Source organism: Lotus japonicus, chromosome 1, assembly GCF_012489685.1.
Source record: "Lotus japonicus ecotype B-129 chromosome 1, LjGifu_v1.2".
In the NCBI taxonomy this organism is placed as follows: domain Eukaryota; kingdom Viridiplantae; phylum Streptophyta; class Magnoliopsida; order Fabales; family Fabaceae; genus Lotus; species Lotus japonicus.
The window spans coordinates 13,086,422-13,110,685 of NC_080041.1; the positions used below are offsets into that span (position 1 = coordinate 13,086,422).

The following is a 24,264-nucleotide window of genomic DNA, read 5'->3' on the forward strand; positions in this document are numbered from 1 at the left end:
GGTGCCCCAAACCTATTGGATTTAAGGTTCTCCTATATACTATTGGAGTTTAGGTGCAATGTCTAATGTCAATACTTCTAACCAATTCATCAAATAAAAATTATGCTTTAAAAAAACTATGTTTGGAAGATAAAAGTGTATCTTAATGTATAAACGCTTATGTCGATCAGTCTGAACGAGCTTATATAAATACTTTATAACCTACATATAAGCTTCTCAACATAACTTACCGAAAAGCTAGGCTTATATTTATTTATAACTTATGTATCAATGGGATATTTTAATTTTGCAGGGCTAATAGCTAAGTCAACAAAAACCGAAGCTAACATGTCAAAGTGCATGGGTGTGAATGGTTTTTTTTTCCACAATAAAATTGAATTTATTGAGAGAGAATAGGAGCAAGAGAAAATATAAAGACCTTTTTCTGTGCTGTTACATCTATCTATCTATCTATCTATCTATCTATCTATCTATAAACTATATAAAAGAAGAGTTTATGCAGCCTCGAGGGCAAATCAGTAATTCAATATAGTTAAGTATATGAGTGAATATTTTCCATGGACATATATGTAAATTTGAGAATAGATGAATCTTAACCATTGATTATTTTTTATATATGCAATCACATCCGTCCATTTCTTTCCCATCTCCACTGTTACGTTTCGGTCGTTTCAAAAAACTTTCAAGCGACACTTCCTCTCCTCTTGACCATTTTTGCTTTCACCCATCAACAACATTTTTCTCCGCCATGAGCTGCTGATATGGTTGGCCATGGTGTTGTCAGCCCGCTTGATTCTGCATCACATTGTTCAGAACACGTCTTCTCTGTTCTCCGCTAGGGTTGATTCGTTTCCGTTCTGAATATGGCGAACTGAGGAAGCTGTGTACAACTCCTTCGTGGAATGGCAAGGAACCATACACTGTGCTACAACTTTCGGTGGGTTCTTTTTGCTATTTGTTCTCTTTCTATTGTGCTCACAGGCTACTGTTGATTTCTTATCAACAATTTCGCTCCCATGGTTACAATATCTGTGTTATCAACAATTTCTACTGTGCTCACATGCTACTGTTGATTTCCGGTACTTCTTTTCTTTCTCTAATTTGTTTCCTTCTAGATAGCCTTCATTTGAAACTTTTTGAGTTTCTCTCTCATGAAAATTCTTTTTTGTATCTTTGAACTAATCTGAATCCCCTTTCTACTTGGCAAATAAAAAGAATTGTTGGTGGTGCTTCTTTTTGTTTCCTCAATGTTATTGCTTGCAATTTCTATCTTTACTACATGATTTTTATGTGCAGGTTTATTGGCTTTCAGACATGATTTATCGGGTGTGTCTGTAAAAAAGTAGTTTCATATATTAGCATTAGTATTCGGTTTGAAGTTAACATACGTTTCCTTTTTATTTGGGAAGGATGACATGTGATCAATCATTACTTGGTTATGAAATTGTGAAGGTTGGGAAATCTGATTGGGTTTTGTTGATTTTGCAGAGTACAAGGTGCTTGCGTACAATAGGAATGGCCTTTGTGCGTTGGGATTTATGGATGATCACTATTCAGTTCGGAGTGCATTCTCTCTTCTCAACCAGGTGAAAGTCAGAGCTGTGTGTTTCTGTTTAATGGTGAGACATCTATGATATCTATAGCATGTCATGTTTGGAGCAACCTCGTGGTTAGCTTGAAAGTTATATAGCATTCTCTGTGATTTTGAAATTGAAGCCTACACATCTATCTCTTTACCCCTTTAACTTTCAAATTTTTCGTGCTACAGATGATTCTGATATTGACTCTTTAAGTTTTCTTATCCCTCTATCTCTTTAAATTTCAATTATTTTCTTTATCTCTTTCCAGTTTCCTCAGGTACAAAACTCTTTGGTCAACTGACTGCTTATATGACTTGATATGTTCCCTTTAACATTATCCTTCGAAATATAAGCTTTGGTTGCACATTTACATCTTACAGTTTTCATTGCTATCACTGGCATAGCATTGAGTGACTGATTGTCATAATTTATTGCTTCTTTGTGTTTGTGGCAGAAAAAAGCAGTATAATTCAAATGCAGTTGGGAGCATGAAAGCCTTCGATGATGAGCTTCCTTACATTGTATGTCTGGACTCTGGAGCAAGTTAATGTTGGAGCTCTAATTCGTAGCTTGCCTTGCTTGCATCAGTTTCATCTCATGGCTTTACTATTCTTTTTTTTTACTAAAACATTTCTTTCAGATTGCTTCACCAAAAATCATGATGACATCAAGTTCAGTTGTCCTTTTTTTACAAATTAACTATTACTGGGACCATTTACACCAATTTCTTAAAGCATCCTCTATGCAACAAGCTTCATCTTCCACTCCTGGCGAGGTATCAACTACATCGTTGGTCTTTTTTTTTTTGTTTGGCTTAAACTAACAAGTTATGTTGCATCTCATAACAATTGCATGGTTCCTGAAGTGTATTGTCTTTCTACTTGATTTTTTTGTTATTTTCATATGGAACTGCTGAAGTGTTCATACTCCTCAACACACATTTATCATGTTTGAGTGCTTTGGAAAGTTTCAATGCCCGTAGATAGTATCTCTTGAATATAATGTTATCATTTAATTATCCAAGATTGTGGAACCATCAACCACATTGTTTTTCTTTTATGACTTGATATGTTCTCTTGAGCATTATTCTTAGGAAGAGAAGCTTTGGTTGCACATTTTCATCCTGCTGTTTTCCTTGCTGTCATTGGTAATATTTTCTTAATTTTATTTTGAAGCTTAGTGTTGATGGTATCGATTGATCTTCCCACTTAGTGGAAAAAGGCTTTGATTGTTATTCTTTCTCAGCCAAATTTACTACTGCACTCATGCAATGTATAAATTCAGATAATAAGGTTGATAATATGCCATTCTACTTTGACAACAGTTTAAGCTGGCTCAAATGTGTCAGTTTGTGACTTTTTTTCAGGAACAGATTATCTAAATACCTCTAATTTCATTTTACATTTCCCCCCTTCTTTGCCATTAAACATTATTATTCTCTGGCTTAAGAGTACACTGTTTTTCATTTTTTTCTCCTCTTACTCTCCTTGCAACTAATTTGGTTAAAGAGGATTACAATGAATATGTACTTGATGGATCAATTGGGTTGATAATATTTTTTCAGGAACACAGTTGAGTTTCAGAAGCTCTTCTACCCAAGTCCAGGTGAATGGTATCATGGTATCAATAATGGGAGCCGTTCTAGCTGGATTCTTAAGGGGCCACTTACAAGATCCTCTTTTCACCACCTTCAACACACTAAGCAACTTTTTGTCTTCTGAAGACAATACCTGAGTTTTGGGTTCCTGCTGGTGTGGACAAATAAGTGAACCTCAATCCAAAATTTAGGACTTGATGACAAAGTGGAGGAATTTAATCAGAGCAATGCTTTGCTAAAGGTACACTGATTATTATATCTCTACACTCAAAAATTTTTCCAACATCAATTATTACATGGAGCCTCTTAGGCAATTGGCATGTGCATCAAAATGCATAGATGAATGATTAAGAATTTAAGATTATATTATTGAATTGTTAACCAATATATATTCATTGGCATGCGCTTCAAATAGGTTGTTGAGGATAAGAGTGTTCTTGCTTCAAATGATACGTCTGGAGAAGTAAGAAGCACAGTTGAGCATCTCAATGATACTACATGTGCTGCAGTTTCATCGTTCAAGAGGTTTGACTTCCACGTCCTATTCTTTTGCAGTTATGACATTAGGTGAATATTTGGTTCCACAGTGGATAGTTCTAGAATCACTTTTGACAAGAAGCTACAAGCCTACAACTCTTGGCTTATAAGAAATGTGCCTCGGATTGATTTTGTGCAAATTGTGAAACCAAACATACACTAAGAAGACATAGTTTAGTACCTGTTGTGACTATTTAATTCGATGATTATTCGGTTAGTGTGTTTAGTATATAATTTAGTGGTTACATATTAGAGTTTCGCTGCCATGAAATTTGAGTGAGACAAGGAAGTGGATAATAAAGAAACATCAGTTACCAAATTAAATTGTCTTAAGTATTTGTATAATAGTTATATAATTTAGTGGTTACATATTAGAGTTTTGCTGCCATGGAATTTGAGTGAGACAAGGAAGTGGATAATAAAGAAACGTCAGTTACCAAATTAAATTGTCTTAAGTATTTGTATAATAGTTATAGAATTTGAATCCTTCCAATTGAAATTTAAGTCCAACTTCGAATTCTGTTACATTTGAACACGTCAATTACCTAATTCAATTTATATATTAGTTTACTTTAAATATATTATATTGAAGTTCTTCAAAGATGGCTAAAATTAAGTTGATGCATCTGTGTTGATGGTGAAGGAACGGTTCAGTAGAATCAGCCAAGGCTGATGGGCTCAAGTCTCAATGCAGTGGCTAGGGTCGGAATCCGAGATGAATATCGGGGAATCCTTTGTGATCTTCATTGGAGCTTTTTGGTTTTCGGTGAGTACAAAGATTTAAACTTGATAATTTAATTTTCGGTGCATATTGATAATTATATTATTGATCTTTTCCTTTCTAGAGCTTGCCATAATTGAAGGAGGTATTTGATTCATCTTTTTGTTATTTTGATTTCCATTCTATTGTTTCCATGCTAATTCTTTGTTTTGGTTGTGTAGCTCGGGATCCAGATGGTGTTCTATTGAAGGTCGAGATTTAATCTCCCTGTCACATTGAATTGATATTTATCTGAAAAGGAAGAGCCTTTCAAAAAGGAGGTATTAGATTCATCGATTTTTATTTTGATTTCCATTTTTTATTATTGTTTTAATGCTAATTATTTGTTTTGGTTATGAATCCCAAGTCTCAGGTCGCATCCAACAAGAAGAAGCCCCAAACATGGTGAATGTATGTATTTTAATATGAGATTTCGCTTGGTTAAACTTCTAACTTCTTTTACTATAATTTTGTGTAGAAGCCTCTTAATAAAAGTGAAGCAGTTGTTGCTTCTAATGTGCTGGATAATAGTTTGGCTTTAGATCCAACCCTCAGTTGTTACACAATGTTTAATTTTATATTTTAGCAGGAAAAATATTAAGGGATAATAACATGATAGTTAGTGATCATAACTGCAACTTAGTATATATATGTGTGTGTGTGTGTGTGCGTGTGTGTGTGTGTGTGTGTGTGTACGTGTGTGTGTGTGCAGGTCGTGGAAGTTTTAAAATAAATGTGTGGTTTCCTTGAATAGATTAATCCTGTTTTCCAATTCTACCTTTTCTTATTGTATACATCACTTAGGAAACATGCAAAATGAAGCTTAAATTGAAATATGCTAAGAAGGATAAAGAGGGTGAAAGAGTACTAGATATATATGTATACTCAGATTTAATCTTCATAGACCATTACTTTGTGTGCTTATTTTCGGAAATGCTGCTTTCAAACTGTCTCCTTTACAAAGATGAGATCTACTTCAACCCTCATTATGAGCAACTCTTCTAGCTGGAATTAGAACCACTGCAAGGCTAGAGAAGGGATGTGAAAGAGTAAATTAAGAGCGGTAAAGCATGTGAACTGAGGGAGAGCACAATTTCAGTTCTTTTATAATTAACTTTGTTTAACTTTGTGTAAACAAAGTTTACACTTTCAGTGCATAGACAATTAATCTCATTGTTTGAGTATTGTTTACCATTGTGCATTTGAAATGATCAAAATTTAAAATTTGGTATTAATATTTGCATGTCTTTGTGTGATTATGACTTCTTACAAGGTTAACCTGATTCTATGAGTTTTTGCAACCTTGATTTTGAGTGAACTGGATTTTGTAGAATTAATGTTGCTTACAATTGAGTTTGAGGTGGAGTCATTTATAATTGGAAGATTTTATCTCAAAATAGGTTTATAGTAAATTTTGGTATCAAATTTTCTTAAATCCTTTTATGTGCGTACTTGATCTTGATATAATGCATCCAAATACATTTTTCTATATAAATCTCAATTATAGAATTTGGATGTTTGTTTGAGTAGTTGAAAGGCTAATCCAAACATATGCAGATTATTTCTATTTTTTTTTACCATCTACTGTTACAGAAGTGGAATCATATGCAGATAATGTATTGCTACGGTTGTAATGGAAAATGGAAAACCTTAATTTAAAGAATATATATATATATATATATATATATATATATATATATATATATATATATATATTATTGATGGGTTAGTGGATAAGAACCAGTAGAAAGGTATAACCATGAAGAAAACACAAGAGCAAGGTATCCAAACAGCTAAACTCCCAATAGCAAATTTCAGAAAAGGTTTGGCTACTTCCATAAAGTTAATCGATGTCATTCCAACGTATATGTACTCAAGTAAAATAACTAAAGGTCTCTGAAGGATAGCTCATGTTGTAAAAGCTGAGTGACATATGGGTTGGGGAGGGGAAGGTCAAGGGTTCAATCCCTTGAGGATGTAATTTATCTAGGGATGACAACATAACCCGAACCCGTGGGTGTCCGTTCGAACCTGGCCCGATTACGGGCAAAACCCGATATGTTTGAGTTTGGTATTGGTGAAACCTGCACTCGAACCCGAACAATATATATAAAATTACAAAATTACTCTTATATGTACCATGTTAACTACTTTGATTTGTTAACAATTTGATCTTATTTGAACAAGATACTATATTTGTTTGCAAAGAAGATATAAAAGGTTTTTTCATAACAAAATCATATAAGTTGCGTTTTGTTTTACAAAGAACTCTGCATCAAGTTAGGTTAGGAAGTGAGTTTGAGGCTATAACAAGTTTGAGTTTGGTATGAAAGTTCGGGTTTGAGTTTGGGAAAGACAAAATTCGAGCCCGATCAGACCCGTTGCATCCCTAAATTTATCTTTCCGATATAAAAAAAAGTAAAATAACTAAAGGCTATGTAACATCATTAAGTCTATTAAAAAATTTGAAACTGATGTCATTCCAACGTATATGATACCTTAGTAAGTGGGAAAGAAAAATGTTGTACATATGTATTAAATTTTTGTACAAAAAAAAAGTGCCATAAAGAAAAGCATAAATATAAAATTATTACACTTTTACAAAACAAAATGAAACACATTCATCTCAAAAAAGTCTTTCAAATAATACTTATTTTGAAAAATTTCACGATATAAACATAAATGAATATCCCCGTGCAACGCACGGGTAAAAATACTAGTTACTTATAAGGATAATTAATTAATTAATGTGGAAAATTATAATTCTAATGAAGGAAATTTGAAAGTCGATGCAATAAATAAGTTTAATTTGATCATGTGATTGGAAAAAACAATGGCAACAGTACTGGGTGGAGATAAATTAAATGAGTACTATATATACACTACTTAAGAGGACTAACACTAAAACAAGCATATATAATCTTTAACATCTATCTATCTATCTATCTATCTATACTATATATAAAGGGAGAGTTTTTGCAGCCTAGAGGGCAACTTGGTCATTTAATTATCCATTGCACTACATTTTACATTTTGATTTACAGCATGGGCAATTTAGTAAAGAAACACATTATTTGTTAAAGATGCAATCTGAGCCTTACAATCTTCTCTTCACTTGCATTTCCGCCGTTCTCTCTTTCACTGCAAATAAATTTTCTCATAGACTCTCTGAAATCCCTATCCTGAGCGTTACTATCTTGGAGCCACTACTTCTTCTCTTAACTTTTGTTCTTCCTTTCCGTTTTACTCCCATGTTCGTCGAGCTTGCTCTTGCTGGCAAGGTTCTCTCTGTAAAATCGATGTTGCCTTTTGTGGCTTATTTCTTCCTCCATTTGTATAATTGTAATCAATCTTACGAATTGATTTTTCGTATGTCATATATGCTATTGTCATCTTCTGCATTTTCTTTAGAATTACAGTTATACTATTATAACGACATTGATTGATTTTTAAAATAGATTCTAGAATGACTATAAATGTGGATTTTCTTTTACAGAGGTTATCCCCCAAGCTATACTATTGTTCAACTCTTCAAGGGTCCATTTTGCATTGAGTCCTTGCCTTTGAAAATAAAATTGTTGACTTAATTTATTGCTAATAATCTTTTTCTTAAATTTTCACATGCCTTCTGCCTTATACATTTTATCAGTTATGACTTTTGAATCATCCTCTATAGTTGGTCAATACTTTTTTTAGCCAACATTTTTATAATTTTCTTAAGGACAACCTATAACTGACGTAGAGGTCTAATGCTTTGTAGTTTAGATATTGTATAATTTCTAGCAGTAATGCTTTTAATTTCCATTTAATTTATTTACTCTTTTGATTTGCCTTTCCTGTGTTCTTTGCATTCCATACTCTATTCTAATTTAGGGTGTCTTATGTTGTCAAGGTAACAATTTTAGTATTATCTCTTAATTTTAAGTTTATCTCCTCCCATAATCCCTAGATAGTTTTATTATTACGTGACATTGATTTCATTTTTTGTTTAGAGCCTTTTAAAAATTCCTTATCTTGAATTTTCAAAATCTCTATGATTATGGGATTGCATTGTCGAAACAGGGGTCCTCTCTCAAAACATTTCACTGACCTGTTTTCAAGGGTAGTGCTTTTTTTCCCCTGGCTGGGTGTTCTGTTCCCATACTGTCAAGACTAAGGATTCAGAATCAAAGATGTGGGTAAGAAACTATTTTCACTTTTTCTCCACAGGAGGGCAAAGATGTTTAGAGAGTACTGGGAGGAAGTCCATTGGAATTTCAGAAATTCCAGTCTGTTTTTGAAACAATGGGTGAGAAATGAAAGAGTAATAGCATTTACGTGTAATCATTTCATTTTAATTCTTTTATGTCAGTTTCTCAACTAAAAGTGAAAAGGATTAATTCGTTTTTTAAAAAATTGCTTTCAGTTTTCGTTTGTAATAATTTACCACTGTTTACATTTTAATAGCATTAAACTTCTTTTTTCTTATGTTTTGAACTTTTGGTTGAAACATTGAACGGTTAAAATTTGAATTAAATTTGAGTAGAATAAAGGAACATTGCATTTTTTTTTTCTATTACAATGTTTTCTTTATTTCAACTTATAATTGGATGCCGAATAGTTCACTTCTGAAACTCACTTAGTTATAACTTCCAAAGATGTTTTTTCTTATGTTTCTTCTTCTGTTTGTGCTTATATAGACGCACTTATTATTAGGAACTTTCCCTTTCTTCCCAATGTAGTTTTATTCTACATTAGTTCACTACGCCTGAATTTGCTTACTAAAGCGCCTGTTTTAAAGCGTTTATTAGACGAAACGCTTTAATAATTACGAATGGATATGCTAAAGCGCTTCTCTTTGGATGACGCTTTAAAATATCAGATTACTTACAACGCTCCATATCAAAGAGCGTGTTAATTATGATAGATAAAAAAATCACAATATATTTACAGCGTTTATGCTGAAAAACGCTTTAAGAAAGTTGTGTGTTTACCGCGCCTTACTTAATAAAACGCTTTAGAAGAACTAAGTTTTTTTTTTAAATATAATTGGAATACACGTTCTCGCAAATCTCGCACCTCCACTCTCCCAGTTTCCCTAATTTGCAGGTTGGTTCCTTAACGTGAGAAACCCCCAAATCTCCATTTCTTTTTCCAAACAAGTCTTGCATCGAACATGAATCACATCTAAAACCAGCAGCAAAACACATAGATTCAGAGGAGAAAGGGGAGGCGAACTAGAACAGATTCGCGTGGAGGAACAGCAGCGATGAACGTGGCGGCGCGTGGGAGGAAAAGCAGTGGCGGATCGAAACCTCACGACGGAGAACGGTGGGTCGTGGCGGTGGCTAGCAGAGGAGCGTGGTGGAGGCGATTTAGAAGGAAGGGATGTGGTGCAGCCATGGGAGAGAAAGGGAGTGGCCACTGGTTCCTCCTCCTCCAACGGCCCCAACCCTAACGCAGCAGCAGAGGAGTAAAGACCAGCTTGCTGGAAAAGGAACCTGTTGATTTTTGGCCTCTTATTCTTGATTTCCCTCAGATTTGTTACCTCTGATTCACAATTTCTATCTCGCAGGAAGCTCCTCACCGAAGCCATAATGTCTACTGCCTCACGCAGGCTTCTCCCAATCTAATTCTATTACCTATTTGTAAGTCCAAAACTCCCTCTTTGATCACCTCTTTGATTTAGACACTTGTTCTTAGCAGAATTAATACCTACCAATGTCCTGATATACATGTTATGTGTGCTGCTGCAAGCTTAGTCTGCTCTGCATCCTTTTTTATAGCATAGTTATGTAGCTGTTTGCTGGTTTAATTATGTAATTTTATTTGATGTTTAGCATCTTCGGAAAGTATTGTGTGTGCCCAGTCATTGAATAGTGGAGTGTTGGCTGTGTTCTAGCTCCAATTGGTGATCAGTTTTGCTGGTTTTTGATAGAAGTAAAAAAGCAAAAATTTGCAGCAATGATTTTTTTAAGGGCTAAGAAATTGTATTAAAAGAGATGCACTAGGGGTGCATCAACCCAAAACAAAATACAAAAGCAAAAGAAGAGAATACAAAGGAGAAACAAAAGAAAGGCTACTGGACAACTTCAATTGTTAATCACCGACGACTAAAGGCAAGACATTAGTCATTCCCAACTCTATTACTGATTTATTAGCATGTGTTTACTTTCCAGGCACTGCAATATATCCCCCCCTAAGAAAGACACTTTCCAGTTCTGCAGCAAGCAAAGAAACAATCATGGCAGCTCCAACAGATTTTTTGGATCCAAGATAGCGCCCCCAATAATAAAGGTAGCTGAAAATCATTAAAGAAACCAGTATACCATTGGTAAACCAGTAAAGGCTTTGATACTGATATGAATGTTAATTCAAGTGGGGTTGGATGTTCTATCTTGGTGTGTTGATACCATGGTGATTCTATGTTATGATGGGATTGCATTAAAGCTTCAGATCTGTGCTCACGTGATGTTTTTCTGCCTTTGATTTGTTTCCAAATTTAGTCTCACTAATTTCATCTTGCTTCTGTTATTTTGTTAGGCTGTGAGTTAGTCAATTTCAGTTGTGTACTATGTATATGTTGGGGATATATTGGTTTTAGTAGTCCATTAGAGTGGTGGGTACCTGATGCTGCTATAATTTCAGAGTGCTATACTGAGTAGTATACTCACTATCTCTTCTTTTATTTTGATATTTTTCTCCTCTTGTAAACGAGTTCAAGCAGCTCTTGTGCTTGTATATAATTATTCTGGCTTATCAAAAAAAAATTAGACAATGGAAAGTCATAGTGTCTTGTGTGAATGCATTTTTTTCTATATATTTATCTATTTCCAGTTATATGCTATCTAATGTCAATACTCAACTTGTGGGAGTCAATCTATACACTCCATATCTTGTTTGTTTCTCTTTTTCATTCAAGCTATGTTCTCATTTTAATTTCATTCAGATCTAATATCTATGCAGTGTGTTTTTATTTATCCATCTTTCATTGAGCTTTTTATGTCTTACCTCAATTGAGGTGATCTTCTGAATTTTGAATTAGTTAGGATTAGCTGATTTCATTTTGGAGTTGTAAACATCAACGTACATCTTTGTTGAACAGGCAGATGCCCTCGTTTTCCTGTTGTTGCTGCTATAAAAATGGACGTTCTTTTGATATTTCATCTTGTATTCTTTATGAATTGTTATGTATTGATTGTAAATCTTCCCTTGCGGTGTGCTTGTAGATCCCATGATCAGCAATCTATTGTGGATGCCCTTTCGAGTTAGCAACAAGCAACTTTGGGCGAAATGTGTAGACATAATGGAGTATAATGATATAGAAGTTTCATTTTCGTCCTCAGCACCTTATGCTTCAGAGTCGAAAATTCTGGCTTGAGATTTTAGTTGCATAAAGGTTCGAAAAAATTGTAGAGCCCTTTTTTTCCCTTCCTTTTTCAATTCTTAATGTTATCTTGAATTCCATCTTGCAATTACTGTATTTTATTTTAGACTTTATCCTGAGGCTAAGACAACAATTCAGAGTTGGTGTTTTGAGAAACGAAAATTTCATAGTGGAATATATAGTATGCAGGTTTTAGCAAGCACATAAAATCTAAGACTGTGTCAACTTTGAGCAATTACTTATGTTCTTTTTCAATAGATAATACCTATGTTAGCTAGAATGTTGCAATTTTCATTGCTTTATTTTAATGGTAACAGGGACACATTGGGAAGTCTTGTTGGGGTGTTTTTCTTTGTATTGTATTGGTGAAACAAGTAAATTTGTGGTGGTAGTGATTCTAGTTAAAGGAAATAGAACTTCCTGGGGTCTTGAGTCCCCAGAATATGTCTTCAGACTGCCCATAGATATATACATGGTTAACAAGTGCTACAGCGCTTCTGTATAGGGATGTTTTAGTATGCACTTATATTAAAGCGCTTTTTGATAGAAATGTTGTAGTAAACACATATATTAAAGCGTTTCATAATTGAAGTGATTAGTAGAAAGACTTATTAAAGCGCTACTTTCTAAAATTCGCTTTAGCATATGCACTTTTTAAACCGCTTCTTTTACAAAAGCGCTTTAGAACAATACATGTTCTACAACGCTTTCTAAAAAAGCGCTTGACAGTACTACAGCGGTAAGTTCTACAGCGCTTCATAAGCGTTGTAAAAGTTAAAAAATAAGCGCTGTTAAATGCAATTTCTGGCATAGTGGTTGGATAAGACCAGAAAAACTCAAGCCACTACAGTGCTACCAACTTGAGCCGTTACTACAGCTAGCTCCGCCCGACCAAGTGAAGACAGCCCGAGCGCCCCACGCCTCTGATTTCCTGTTATTTTTTTTCTTAAGCTTTCTTTTCAATTAGAATCAAGGAGCTGTTTCCAGTCCTCCTCTTGTACGCAAAAGAAAAAGTGCTTTTTATGAAGAAACGAGAAGGAGTGTTTTGTTTAGATGTTTTCTTACGGGCGCCGACTACAATAATTAAAAGACCCATCGGGCACAATAATTAAAAGAGCTACCGGACACAATAGTTAAAGACCCCACCGGGCACGATACAAAAGGTCAACAAGGCAACAATCCAATCGGGCAGACTAAATAACAAATAAAAAATAGCATAAACCGAACAGGCAGGTCATCAACATTACTAATAAAAAGTTATCATTACAAACGTTCAACTTTTACGATCGTCCAAAAGGACGCAAAACACTTAAACAAAAAACCATAAAAACGCCTTCAAGGAGCCTTCTCTGTCGGGAAGGTCGGGGTAAACTTCCCCTTGGAATCCACCGTCCCGATCTGCCCCCCGGAGACAACCTTTCGATAACCAACCGGCCCAATGTCGAAGCTCGGGTTGACAATCGAGAGCTGACTCACCGCATTGTTAAAAGAAGTCTTGTTGATCTTCGACACTATAGCCGCCAACCTTTTCTTATCGGCCTCCAGAGAAACGACCTTGGCCTCGAGCTCATTCTTCTCCTTCTTCAAAGCAGTTACCTGATCAAGCTCCAAGAGACGAGCAACCTTCTCTCCCGCCAGATCCTGCTCCACCTTCTTCAATTGAGCAGCCCCGGCCTCGGCCCCCTCCTCGGTGAGTTTCAGCTTCTTCCCCAAGTCCTGAAGAGCGGCGTCCCCGACCGACACTTTCTTCTTCAACTGCTCATTCTCGTCCTTCACAGTGTCCAGCACCTTGCCCAGCTCCTCGATCGTGGTGCACCCCGCCTCCAGCTCCAAGAGACGAGCAGCCTTCTCTCCCGCCAGATCCTGCTCCACCTTCTTCAACCGACCATCCTCCTCCTTCTTCGCTCTAAGTTCTTCCAATTCCGGCAGGGCCGACAGCTGGAGGTATCGAACAGCGGAAGCGATCTTGAGCGAACCTCGGAGGGCATAGTTCAGGAGTCCGTAGGGATCTTGATCACCCAAATACTTCTGGGCGCTCTCTGTCAGCACCAGATCGTCGATCTGCTCCAGATGTTCTTGGCAATTGGCCGCCCTAGGACCCCACATCGAGATCCTCGAAGGGGTCACCACACTAACGGGCTCCACCCGTTCCGCTTTAGAGCTCTGACCTTCACCTTCAAGATGTGTTTGGTTGAGCTCCACGCGACGCCTCTTTATGGCAGGGTCCAGGGCAGCCTCGTCTTCATCAGACGATCCCCCTTCCTCGTGGACAGGAATAGAGCTCAGGCCCCCTGAGGCAGCACCTTTCGGAGGGGAACCTGCACCCTGAGCACCCTTCGTCAAGGTCTTCTCCCAAGCGTCCGCAGACCCCGACGTCCCTCCCTTAACGGTCCCTTCCGTACACTCGTGATCGGGGACCAACTGAGCTCGCGTCTTGCCGCTCTTCCCGCTGTTCATCCCCGGGGACCTCGTTCTCTTGATCAGCCTCCTCATCCATGGTCTCCCCTTCTTCCACCAGCAAAGTCCGATCAGTATCTGCCAAAGCACCTGCACAAAGAAGAAAGATATTTGTAAGAGAAAAGGAAAAGAGAGGAACGAGGAAAGGCATAATATATTCGTGACTTACGCAACATTTTAGCGTTCTTCCGGACGCTGAAAGAACACAAGTCATAGCAACGAAGGGGACAAACCGGGACCTTCTTGTCTCCCTCCATGACGTAGCGAGCGTTACCCATCAGCAGGCGTTTGAAGGCCAGATCGGTCTCCGATAGGGTGCCCTCGTCCGAGAAACTGAACGATGTCACCTTCTCTTTATAATGACCGGCGTTCCAGGCCAGCGGGAAGCGTGGTCGCATTCCACCGCTCGGACCCGCCTCGAACCACCAAAAGGGGGGGAACGAGGTTGGCGCCACTCGGAAGAACTGGTCTTTGAAATCCTTATAGGATTCCGCAAAGGCCTTGAAGATCGGATACACCGTCCTCAGGGTCACCATCCCGTAACCCTTATGCCCTTGGGTGTGGGCAACCGCGAAAAGATTAAAGAATAGCGGAATGGAGGACGCTCGCCCAAAGAGGACGCACGCGACCTCGTAACCGCGCACGAAACCCCATCCCCCCGGGTGAAGCTGGGAGGGAGCCACCATCATGTGCCGGAGCACATCGACCTGGAAGTCGGTGAGCGGCATCCGCACCTTCACTTTCTTTATCGTGTAAATATGCATGTAGATGCCGAAGGGAGGAGTTTGAGGGAGCCTCTCGGTCTTCCCAAGAGCAAAGACGTCATGATCAGGACCGATCTGCGTCTGCGAAAGATAATATTGCTTCCGGAAGTGGCCCTCGTCTTCGTTTTCATAGCAGGACTCGATCTTCAAGATCTCCCTGCACCAATCGTCTGAAGCCTCCAAGTCCCCCGATAAATGAGGGTACTTTTCTCGATCAATCTTCTTCCGTTTCGGAGCGTCCTTACTAAGCTTGGGTTTGGAACTCTCTCCGACCGCTTTACCTTTCCTCTTCTGGGCACCGACCATATCAACGCCTGCGCAAGGGAAAACGTCGTGCCAATATCTAAACTCATTGAAAACGACTCAAAGGAGAAACCCGCAGGCTCCACCTTTGTCCCCGGCAGGGAGAGCAGACTCTGCGCCGAACGGACGGTCTGTGGATCGTCCCGCCGCCGCACGGGGGGAGGAGACCACTCCCACCCGGGAAGACACAACTTAGAACCCCTAAAGAATGGAAGTAGGAAGAAGGGAAAGTAAAAAAAAAGAAGGAAGAAGAAATTGAGATGACCTTACAAGGAAAATGGTAGCAGAGAGAAGAGCGACCATCGGGCGATTAAGGACGACCACCGCGGAAATAACGTCTGACGGCGGAGAAGCTTAGAACTTTCAACCAGAGAGAAAGAAGACTTAAAGTGCGAAGAAGCGCAAATGAGGCCTCCCCCTTTATTTTATAAGGAGACTCAGGAAAGGGAAACGACGCTTCACCAAACCCTACGATTGTAATGATGACGCTAGGGAAGGCGGGAAAAAACTCGTCCAATCCACATCCGCCACGTCAGCTAAAGGGAAACGAAACGGTGCGACGCGTGCCACACCTTGTCAGGCGCATTAATTATGCCGCAGAAACGTCGTTTCACGTTATTGTTGTGTGACGTTTGAAATTCGAAACCACTCAATCAGCCCCGACACGGTAAACACCTCACTCATCCCGAGCCCAGCTTGTCCCGAAACGCAAGGTAACGCTCGTCCAGAGGAAGTTGGAGTTGTCTGGTCCCAGCACCGAGCCGCTCGAAGATATCTGAACTCACTCGACCGTCTGATGTACCCACTCTTCCTCCACCACCCGGCGGGCCATCACTCTCAAGCTCATGCCCCACTCATGCAGTGGGACAAAGCTGGGGGACTACTGTTCCGGTAAGGCCCAACGCAGGGCGGCTAAGGCAGCAAGACGCCGCCCTAACAACCCTTTCCTAGGGGAGCCCCTCCCAAGCTCAAGCTCCACTAAGGCAGTGGACCAGAGCTGGGGGACTACTGTTCTGGGAAGCCCCGGAACCGGACGACTAGGGGACTGCTCGAACCGGCCGACCGCGGCCTCGGTATAGTATGGGACGTTTGCCGACCGTGACGAGTGCCCGACTAGGACGACCCGGGGCGAGTGTCCGACTGGGACGACCCGAAACTAGTGCCCGATAAGGTCCGATCACATACCAGGCGACCGCTGCTCGGGACGGCGTCCTCCCCGGACCCAGAACCCCACCACCTAGGAGTTGACCTAGGCCCACTACCCTACGAAACTAGGGTGGTTGGGTGTGGGTCCCAAGAAATCCTAGACCGTTAGATCACTGTTAGCAGCAGGGGAAGTAGAGGATCCAACGGTCCTGAACCTACCTGTACGGACCATGCATGACGTTGCATGGCTCCAACCCTAATATCCCTACGTGTATACAAAGGAGGCTCCTTCTCCACACTAAGGTACATTATTCTCTTCACTTCACTTCACACTTACTTGATTCCCATACTTACTTTGGCATCGGAGTCCTTTGCAAGAGCCCCCCCCCCCCCCCGGGATCGTCCAACTCGCCTACTCTCCACCTCTTCACCCCTCACCGCCACTCCAGCTCTCCGAGTGGCTTGGTCACCCTGATCAGTAACAGAACTGAATATATATATATCAATGTGTCTTTAGCGTCAGGGATGCTGTGATTCCTATCACTGTTTTTCCTTCTAATCTTTTTTTTTTGAGAAATTAACATGAAAGATGAAACTATGTGACATGTGACTTGCTAAAAACAAATCAAAATCATATAAAAAACAAGAACCCGATACACAATCCTTGCAAATGTTAAAAATTTGTTCTTTCTATAATCTCCAGAAACAATTTCACAAAACCCCTAAGATCTGAAGAAAAAAAAAACGAAAAACCCTAAAATCATAGAAATGAGGAAAAGAAAGCAAACGCTGTTTTGAGTCGCAGATAGACACATGTTTTTCCTCCTAATATTCCTTTTGGCTTTTAATCTATTACACCAATCTCAACCACATGTTTCATTATTCAACAGGAATTTTCAGAAAAGTTACATGTTTCCGGCACTAATGAATTTTTCTAGGAAAATAAATCAATATTTGCAAATTATATTTTTCTATAATTTATGGGCATATATGTAAATAACCTTGTAGTTCTGTTCTGTCTGTGATGTAACCACCAAACACATTGTACAGAACATTACTGTCCTGTTCCATTATGTTCTGTTCCGTTCTATCCTGTTCCGTTCAGATTCCAAACGCTACCATATATCCAATAGCAGTTCAAGATACATGAAAAATAAAAAAAAAATGTATTTTCAGTCGTGGTGGCGATGTTTGAAAAACAATTGACGTATGTAATGTGGCATGCATGAAAATACATAAAGAGAATAATAACTTGGCAAAATGATGCATATCTTGTTTATCACGACTAATTGAGTTGAGTGATTGAAGGGTGAGGATGATAAGAGAAAGACAAATTAAGTCTTCTAGCTTAATTCGCATAGGATGGCAAGGAAACTTCATGTCATGGCAGATTGATCTTTACTAATTAATGCTTTTCATACGTGTGTTTCTGCTAGGATATATATGTGTTTTTCTATTCATGTTGAATAAAATGAGAAATCGATCACATTCTAAGTACGCAGTTATTTCATATTAAAATGATTTTAGTTAGTGGCGGACCCACTGAGGGGTTTATGGGAAAATAATCGTCCTTACTTCCCTATATAATTTTTTTTAACTCTGACAATTTTAAATTATATTTATAGACTAAGTTATGCATCAAAGACTCAGAGTTACTTACTCCTCTCACTCTCTCTCACACACACACGCGCACTCAGCCCGTCTCCCTCTTTCTCATTGCCAATGATTTTAGTCAGGGGCGGATTTCACCAATCAAGGCTGCATTAACAAGGTACCTCCAACTTAACAAGGTACCTCCAACTGTCAGGCTTATCAGCGCTGAAATAAGGTCCAAGTAGTCATTTTCAAGGACTACCTCACAAAGCAATCATCAAAGCCTTCACAAAGCGCTGTGGCTTCAGCGATGAACGATGAATCGCCATTGTTTTAGGTGATATTGAAAAAAATGGAAGTATATATCCAATAGCAGTTCGACATACATGAAAAATAAAAGAAAAAATTAAAAAAGACGTATCGTCTCGATGCTTAAAAATCAATTAGGGTATTGCCGGTGTCGGTGGCAATATATACCAAACTCATAAATAAAAATAAAGTTGCACTTCATCCATAATTATTGGTGGAAATTACACTACTGGAGTAAAAAAAAAACTGAAATTTTTGCACTTAATTTCTCTTTCATTTTATTTCCACACGTTTTTCTCCATATTTCTCTCATAAAAAAATCACTCTTTTCTCATCATATTACACTAGGTGGAGGTGGAAAACGGATCCGGATCCTCTCAAGTGAAATTCTCTCAATTTTTTTCCACAAAATTTTTTCAGCTGCCACAAAATGCCGCTGAAAAAAATTGACAGATTTTGTGGCAGCTGGAAACATTTTGTGGCGATCCAAAACCGCCACAAATGTCCACTGGAGAAAACTTGAGAGAATTTAACTAAAGAGGATCCCGGCTCGTGGAAAACATATATCCACCAAACATTATTCCTATTCCACCTTTAATGTATGGCTCGAACGACTTGCAAGAAAGACAGTCTTCACAATATCTTTGATTTGATTTTTAACTCTGTAATTCCGTCAATTTTATTTTTCCCATAATAAGTGCCGACAGTACGTTAACCCGGACAATTGACGTATGTAATGTGGCATGCATGAAAAATAGATCAAGAGAGAGAATAATAACTTGGAAAAATGATGCATATCTTGTTTATCACGACTAATTGAGTTGAATGATCGAGGGGTGATGATGATGAGAGAAAGACAAATTAAGTCAAGGAAGTGATTGGGTGGCGCGCAAAGGACGGAAAGGAAATTTCATGGCAGATTGATCTTTACTAATTAATGCTTTCCATAAAATGACATGTATGCACCATGACATTTTTATGAAAACTCATGTAGCCTTTCTTATGTATGTTTTATGATGATCTGGCAGCATGAAATTGTTCCTTTTTCAAGAAAATAAAAACAAATCACCAGTTAATTTATTGCTTATTTTACCCTTCAGCAATCACTGACTGATTTAAGTGTTACACTGATTAACAAATGGTTTGTTTCAATCTTCATTTACTGTTTGAGGTTGTCTAAATGACTAAAGTTTGGGTTAAATAACCAACCATCCAATTACATTTGAGATTAATGAGTTGGAAATAAATTAATACATAAAATATAAAAATTCCAACTCACTTATCTCCAATGTGATTGGATGATGAATTATTTAACCCAAACTTTATCATGAGTTATTTAGACAACCCCACAGTTTGGTGATATTTGGTAGGGATTTATATCTGTAATGAACTTAAATATCTAGCACATGGTCCCAAACATAATAGATTGAGGAGTTGAAATACTGATACCATAAGTTCATTGATTATTAAAAAAGATGATGAAATGTTACACAGAACCTTATATATTTATAGAGCAACTAACTAGTACTAACAACATCAAATAGAATTATGAAATCTGCTTTGACAATAATTCTAATGTTATTTGTTAACTTGACAGCCTTAGCTTCTCAAATTGAGTAAATTATTTTCCATCAATCCATTTGATTTATGTTAGCAGGGAGCATGGTCCTTGACTGCTAATAATCTGATGTTTGGACGTAAAGAATGCTTAATTAGGAGGTTAGAGAAGCTCATTAAGTTAAGATATGTGAAATATGCTACCTTCTTTGTGCTTAAATGCTTCACCTAAATTTTGCAACCTCTATAAAAAGAACTCAAATTTCCTGATTTTTGGTAGCTAGGTTTGTGGTTTAAAGGTTTCCAATGGGATAAATTATACACTATTCTCACTTCCAGGGCCAGTGATGAGTTAGAATCACATCTATTTACTTTGAAAATTTCATAGTCTTCAAAAGACTTATTTAGCATAATTGACTGCTTTGTTGAGCCACTCTTTTTCAATTATCTTCACAATTCCATCGATGCCATCTTCACCAAAACTTGCCTGTGGGCTGTGGCAGTACTATTATCAATTTATAGGTAAAGGTTCATTATCTTATAGTAATATTTTAAAGGGATGTATAAATGCATTTCAAGTTTTCACTGTGGACTCCACACTAGTTAAAAATACAATGCTACAATGAAACTAGTTCCTGAAGGAACAACAAAGAAAGATGTTAAGCACAGTTGAATTCAGAAAGTTAAAAAGCTCATGTAAAATAATAAAAAATCTTAATCACCCAACTCTAATCTTAGAACACTTAAAATGCTTTCAAAAGTAGCTAATGAGCTGTATCTTTTTATATGTTGCCTTTTAATAGTATTTCTTGGATCTGTAGCTAGAAATTATAGAAAGGATAAATATTGAAATGGTATGATTAAGAAGTCTATAGTTATGATCAGCTCATCTTTTTCTATTTCAAATGAAACACAGAACACCTCAACCCCCTATGACACTATTTTCTTTAAACCAAAGGAGAATGTCTCTTCAAAGTTCTTATATCATACCCTGCTCACCTTTATTTATGCTATTCACTTGAAGAAATAAACTCAAACAACAACATAATTGGAAAATTAAGAGTGAAAGCTTTCAGATCATATCACAATTTATTAGCATCCTCACTGATCACTAACGCCAAAGTTTTGATGATGGATATATGGCTGCATAAAACACTAAATACCAACACTTCCTATGACATTGAAATGGTCTGATTTTATGATCAGCTCATCTCTTTTTATATTGAATGAAACACTGAACACCTCCACTCCCTATGACACTTTTTCTTTAAATCAAGAAGAATGTCTCTTCAAAGTTCTTGTACATATCATATCACCACTCAAATAAACCCATACAATCAACAACATAATTAGCTAGGAAATTAAGAGGGAAAGGTTTCAGATTACATCACAACTTATTAGCACCCTCACTGATCACTGGCGCCACCACCTTAAAACAGTGTACTTCTGTCCTCCTTGAGTTACATAATCAAGATATAGCTGAGGGAAGATCCAGCAAAGAATTTGGTCCAGAAGTTTCCAATACCATATCCTCCATTGCTTCCAAAACAAGAGGGGAAAGATGACAATTCCAATGCCACAAGAAAATCCCAACTCCGCACTTAAAAAATTCCAATCAACTGTACAAGCCAGCCTTTTGCATGCTGGTTGCGTTAGCAACTCTTGCTTTTTACCATCTGGTTTTACATCCAACGGAGGTCCATGTAGTCCATCGTTCCCTTCAAAACAAGAAGCTTCAAATGACTGAAGTTGGGTACTTGTTGGGATCTTCCCCACCAAATGATTGAAGGAGAGGTTGAGATAAGAAAGGAATGTCAAACTTGCAAGCTGCACAGGAATTTCTCCATGCAGAGAGTTCTGTGACAGGTCCAAGGACTCCAGCTGTTTCAAGTTCCCTATGGATGATGGGATCTCACCAGAGAGAGCATTGTTTGAAAGGTTGAGAACATGGAGTGCTTTAAAATCCATAAGCTCCCCTGGTATTGGTCCTTCAAAATGGTTAGATGAGAAATCAATGGATGTGAAAATATTCAGAATTTTAACCAACTCCATTTGTTGACCTTTGTTGATTATTGTCACACTGTCCTGATAATACACGCTACTTCCTGTTAATTCCGTGTGGATAAAATTTGATACATATAGATCTTCTGCATCATGCATCATTATTTCCCAGTTTTTGAAATATGTTCCCTTTAGTGTGCCACTAAAGTTGTTAAAAGCGATGTCCATGATTTGAAGAACTTTCCACGGCTCATCATTGGCTTGTCCACATCCTAAGGAACCTTGAAATCTGTTGTTTCGCAAAATTAAGACACGGAGTATGGATATGTTTTTCAAAAAGCATGGGAAGCCACCAGTAATATGATTTTTTCCAAGGTCCAGTACCTCTAATGTGGAGCACTGGGCAAGGGATTTTGGAATTGGCCCATGCAATTGATTTCCACGGAGATTCAGCGTGCTTAGAAAACAAGAAGCTGGAAACATATCTGGGATAGTGCCTTTGAGGTTGTTGTCCCTCAAATTTAATACCCCAAGGTTCTCAGGCTTAGCCATTGTCATTACACAAGAGGGAATTGTTCCTGAAAAGTTGTTAATTGAAAGATCAAGCACTTGGAGGCCTATAGCATTGCAGAGGGAATCTGGGATGTTGCCATGAAATTTATTGTCTGAAAGAGTGAGGAAAAACGCTAAGGACATGTAATTACCAATATCTTGTGGGATAACAGAGCTAAATCTGTTCCTCGAGTAATCCACATAGGCAACATTTACAGGAAAAATAGGTATTGGACCCTGTAGTTGGTTGTTATGAAGGTCAAGGTATGATAAGGAAGAAACATTTTTCAGCTTTTGAATAGGTCCTTCCAAATCAGTCAGCAAATTGCTTGAAATATTAAGGTGATTAAGATTTAGTTCCCAAAGCCAATTGGGCACTACTCCATGAATTTGATTCTTGGAAAGGTCTAGATAGGTTAATGTGGATTGATTTCTCAAGAAACTAGGGAAAGCTTTCAAGTTGCAGGATACCATCTCTAGATAGAATAGTCTGGGAAAGCATTCAAAATTTGTTATATCCACATTATCTGACCAGCTGTTGTATGAAATGTCCAGATCAGATAAATTTCTAAGCGGTAAAAACCTATTTAGCTGCAATGGTCCATGGAACTTGTTAGAGGAAATGTCGAGGACAGATAGTGCACTGAGCTGAAAGATAAACTCTGGAAAATTCCCTGATAGATCATTGTTGCTTAAATCAAGGTAGTTCAATACAGAGGCGGACCCATTTGTGAATTCATGAGACTGACTAAACTGGTTGTCTTGAAGATAAATCGTCTCTAGTAATGGGAGCGTAAAAAGAGATGATGGAATGCTCCCACTAATAGAATTATGACTCAAGTCAAGGAGGGTCAATGCAGAGGAAGACACATTTACGAATTCATCAAGCTGACTAAACTGGTTGTAGTCAAGATAAATCTCCCCTAGTAATGGAAGCCTAAAAAGAGATGATGGAATGCTCCCACTAATAGAATTAAGTCTCAAGTCAAGGAGGGTCAATGCAGAGGAAGACACATTTACGAATTCATCAAGCTGACTAAACTGGTTGTAGTCAAGATAAATATCCTCTAGTAATGGAAGCCTAAAAAGAGATGAAGGAATTGCACCGCTTAAGCCATTATAAGAAAGGTCTAGGTGGGTAAGTTTTTCAGTCATACCAAATGATGGCAATGGACCTGTGAAGTAGTTAACCGACAAATGCAGGTGAGTGAGTTCAGTGAGGTTTGACAGTGAATTGGGAAGTGTTTCATTAAATCGACAACCACTAAGATCCAATTCAGATAAGTGCCTCAGGTTACCAATAGAGTGTGGGAGAGTTCCAGAGAAGTCTGTGACACTCACTCTTATGGTACGGAGAGATCCACCCAGTGGGAAGTCTGGAAAGAAACCATGGAGATTGTCATTCAATGATATGTCGATAAATGACAATGTTTCAATCTGGAAGATCTTCGGTGGAAATATTCCATTCAAGTTGCAACTGCTAAGACTGAGGGTAGTGAGATTCTTAAAATTGGCAAATGTCTCTGGCACAGGGGATGAAAAGTTGTTGCCATCAAGAATAATGACTGATAAATTCTCAAATCGTGTCAAAGAAGCATCAAGGGGTCCTCTGAGATTCCAATATGCCATGCTGAGTTCTTGCAGGTCACGCAGCGGCAACAAAGCATTGCACCATTCTTGTCCTTGATCATCTCTTATTTGCATACCATCCAAATACAGTTGACGTATACTAGTGAGGTTTT

At 38.1% G+C, this 24,264-nt stretch overlaps 1 protein-coding gene and 2 long non-coding RNA genes across 8 annotated transcripts; 2 read left to right on the forward strand and 1 right to left on the reverse strand.

Annotated features, from left to right (window-relative positions):
* The first annotated feature begins 678 nt into the window (after positions 1 to 678).
* On the forward strand, positions 679 to 5,106 carry LOC130733711 (uncharacterized). 6 transcript variants are annotated; one of them, XR_009017570.1, is made up of 9 exons: positions 680 to 937; positions 1,489 to 1,619; positions 2,035 to 2,129; positions 2,221 to 2,355; positions 3,145 to 3,418; positions 3,593 to 3,702; positions 4,358 to 4,480; positions 4,657 to 4,755; positions 4,842 to 5,106. It is a non-coding gene; the product is annotated as an uncharacterized LOC130733711 (long non-coding RNA). The 6 variants fall into 6 exon arrangements; XR_009017572.1 differs by having other exon boundaries at positions 1,489 to 1,586; XR_009017573.1 differs by having other exon boundaries at positions 1,489 to 1,586; positions 2,035 to 2,101.
* A 1,107-nt stretch (positions 5,107 to 6,213) lies between these two features.
* On the forward strand, positions 6,214 to 12,233 carry LOC130733712 (uncharacterized). The gene is made up of 3 exons (XR_009017574.1): positions 6,214 to 10,101; positions 10,633 to 10,750; positions 11,683 to 12,233. It is a non-coding gene; the product is annotated as an uncharacterized LOC130733712 (long non-coding RNA).
* Positions 12,234 to 21,039: 8,806 nt separating this feature from the next.
* LOC130733713 (receptor like protein 22-like) lies at positions 21,040 to 24,226 on the reverse strand. The gene has a single exon (XM_057585955.1). The coding sequence runs from the start codon at positions 24,224 to 24,226 to the stop codon at positions 21,383 to 21,385; it is 2,844 nt and encodes a 947-aa protein (XP_057441938.1). The 3' UTR covers positions 21,040 to 21,382.
* Between the last annotated feature and the right edge of the window lie 38 nt (positions 24,227 to 24,264).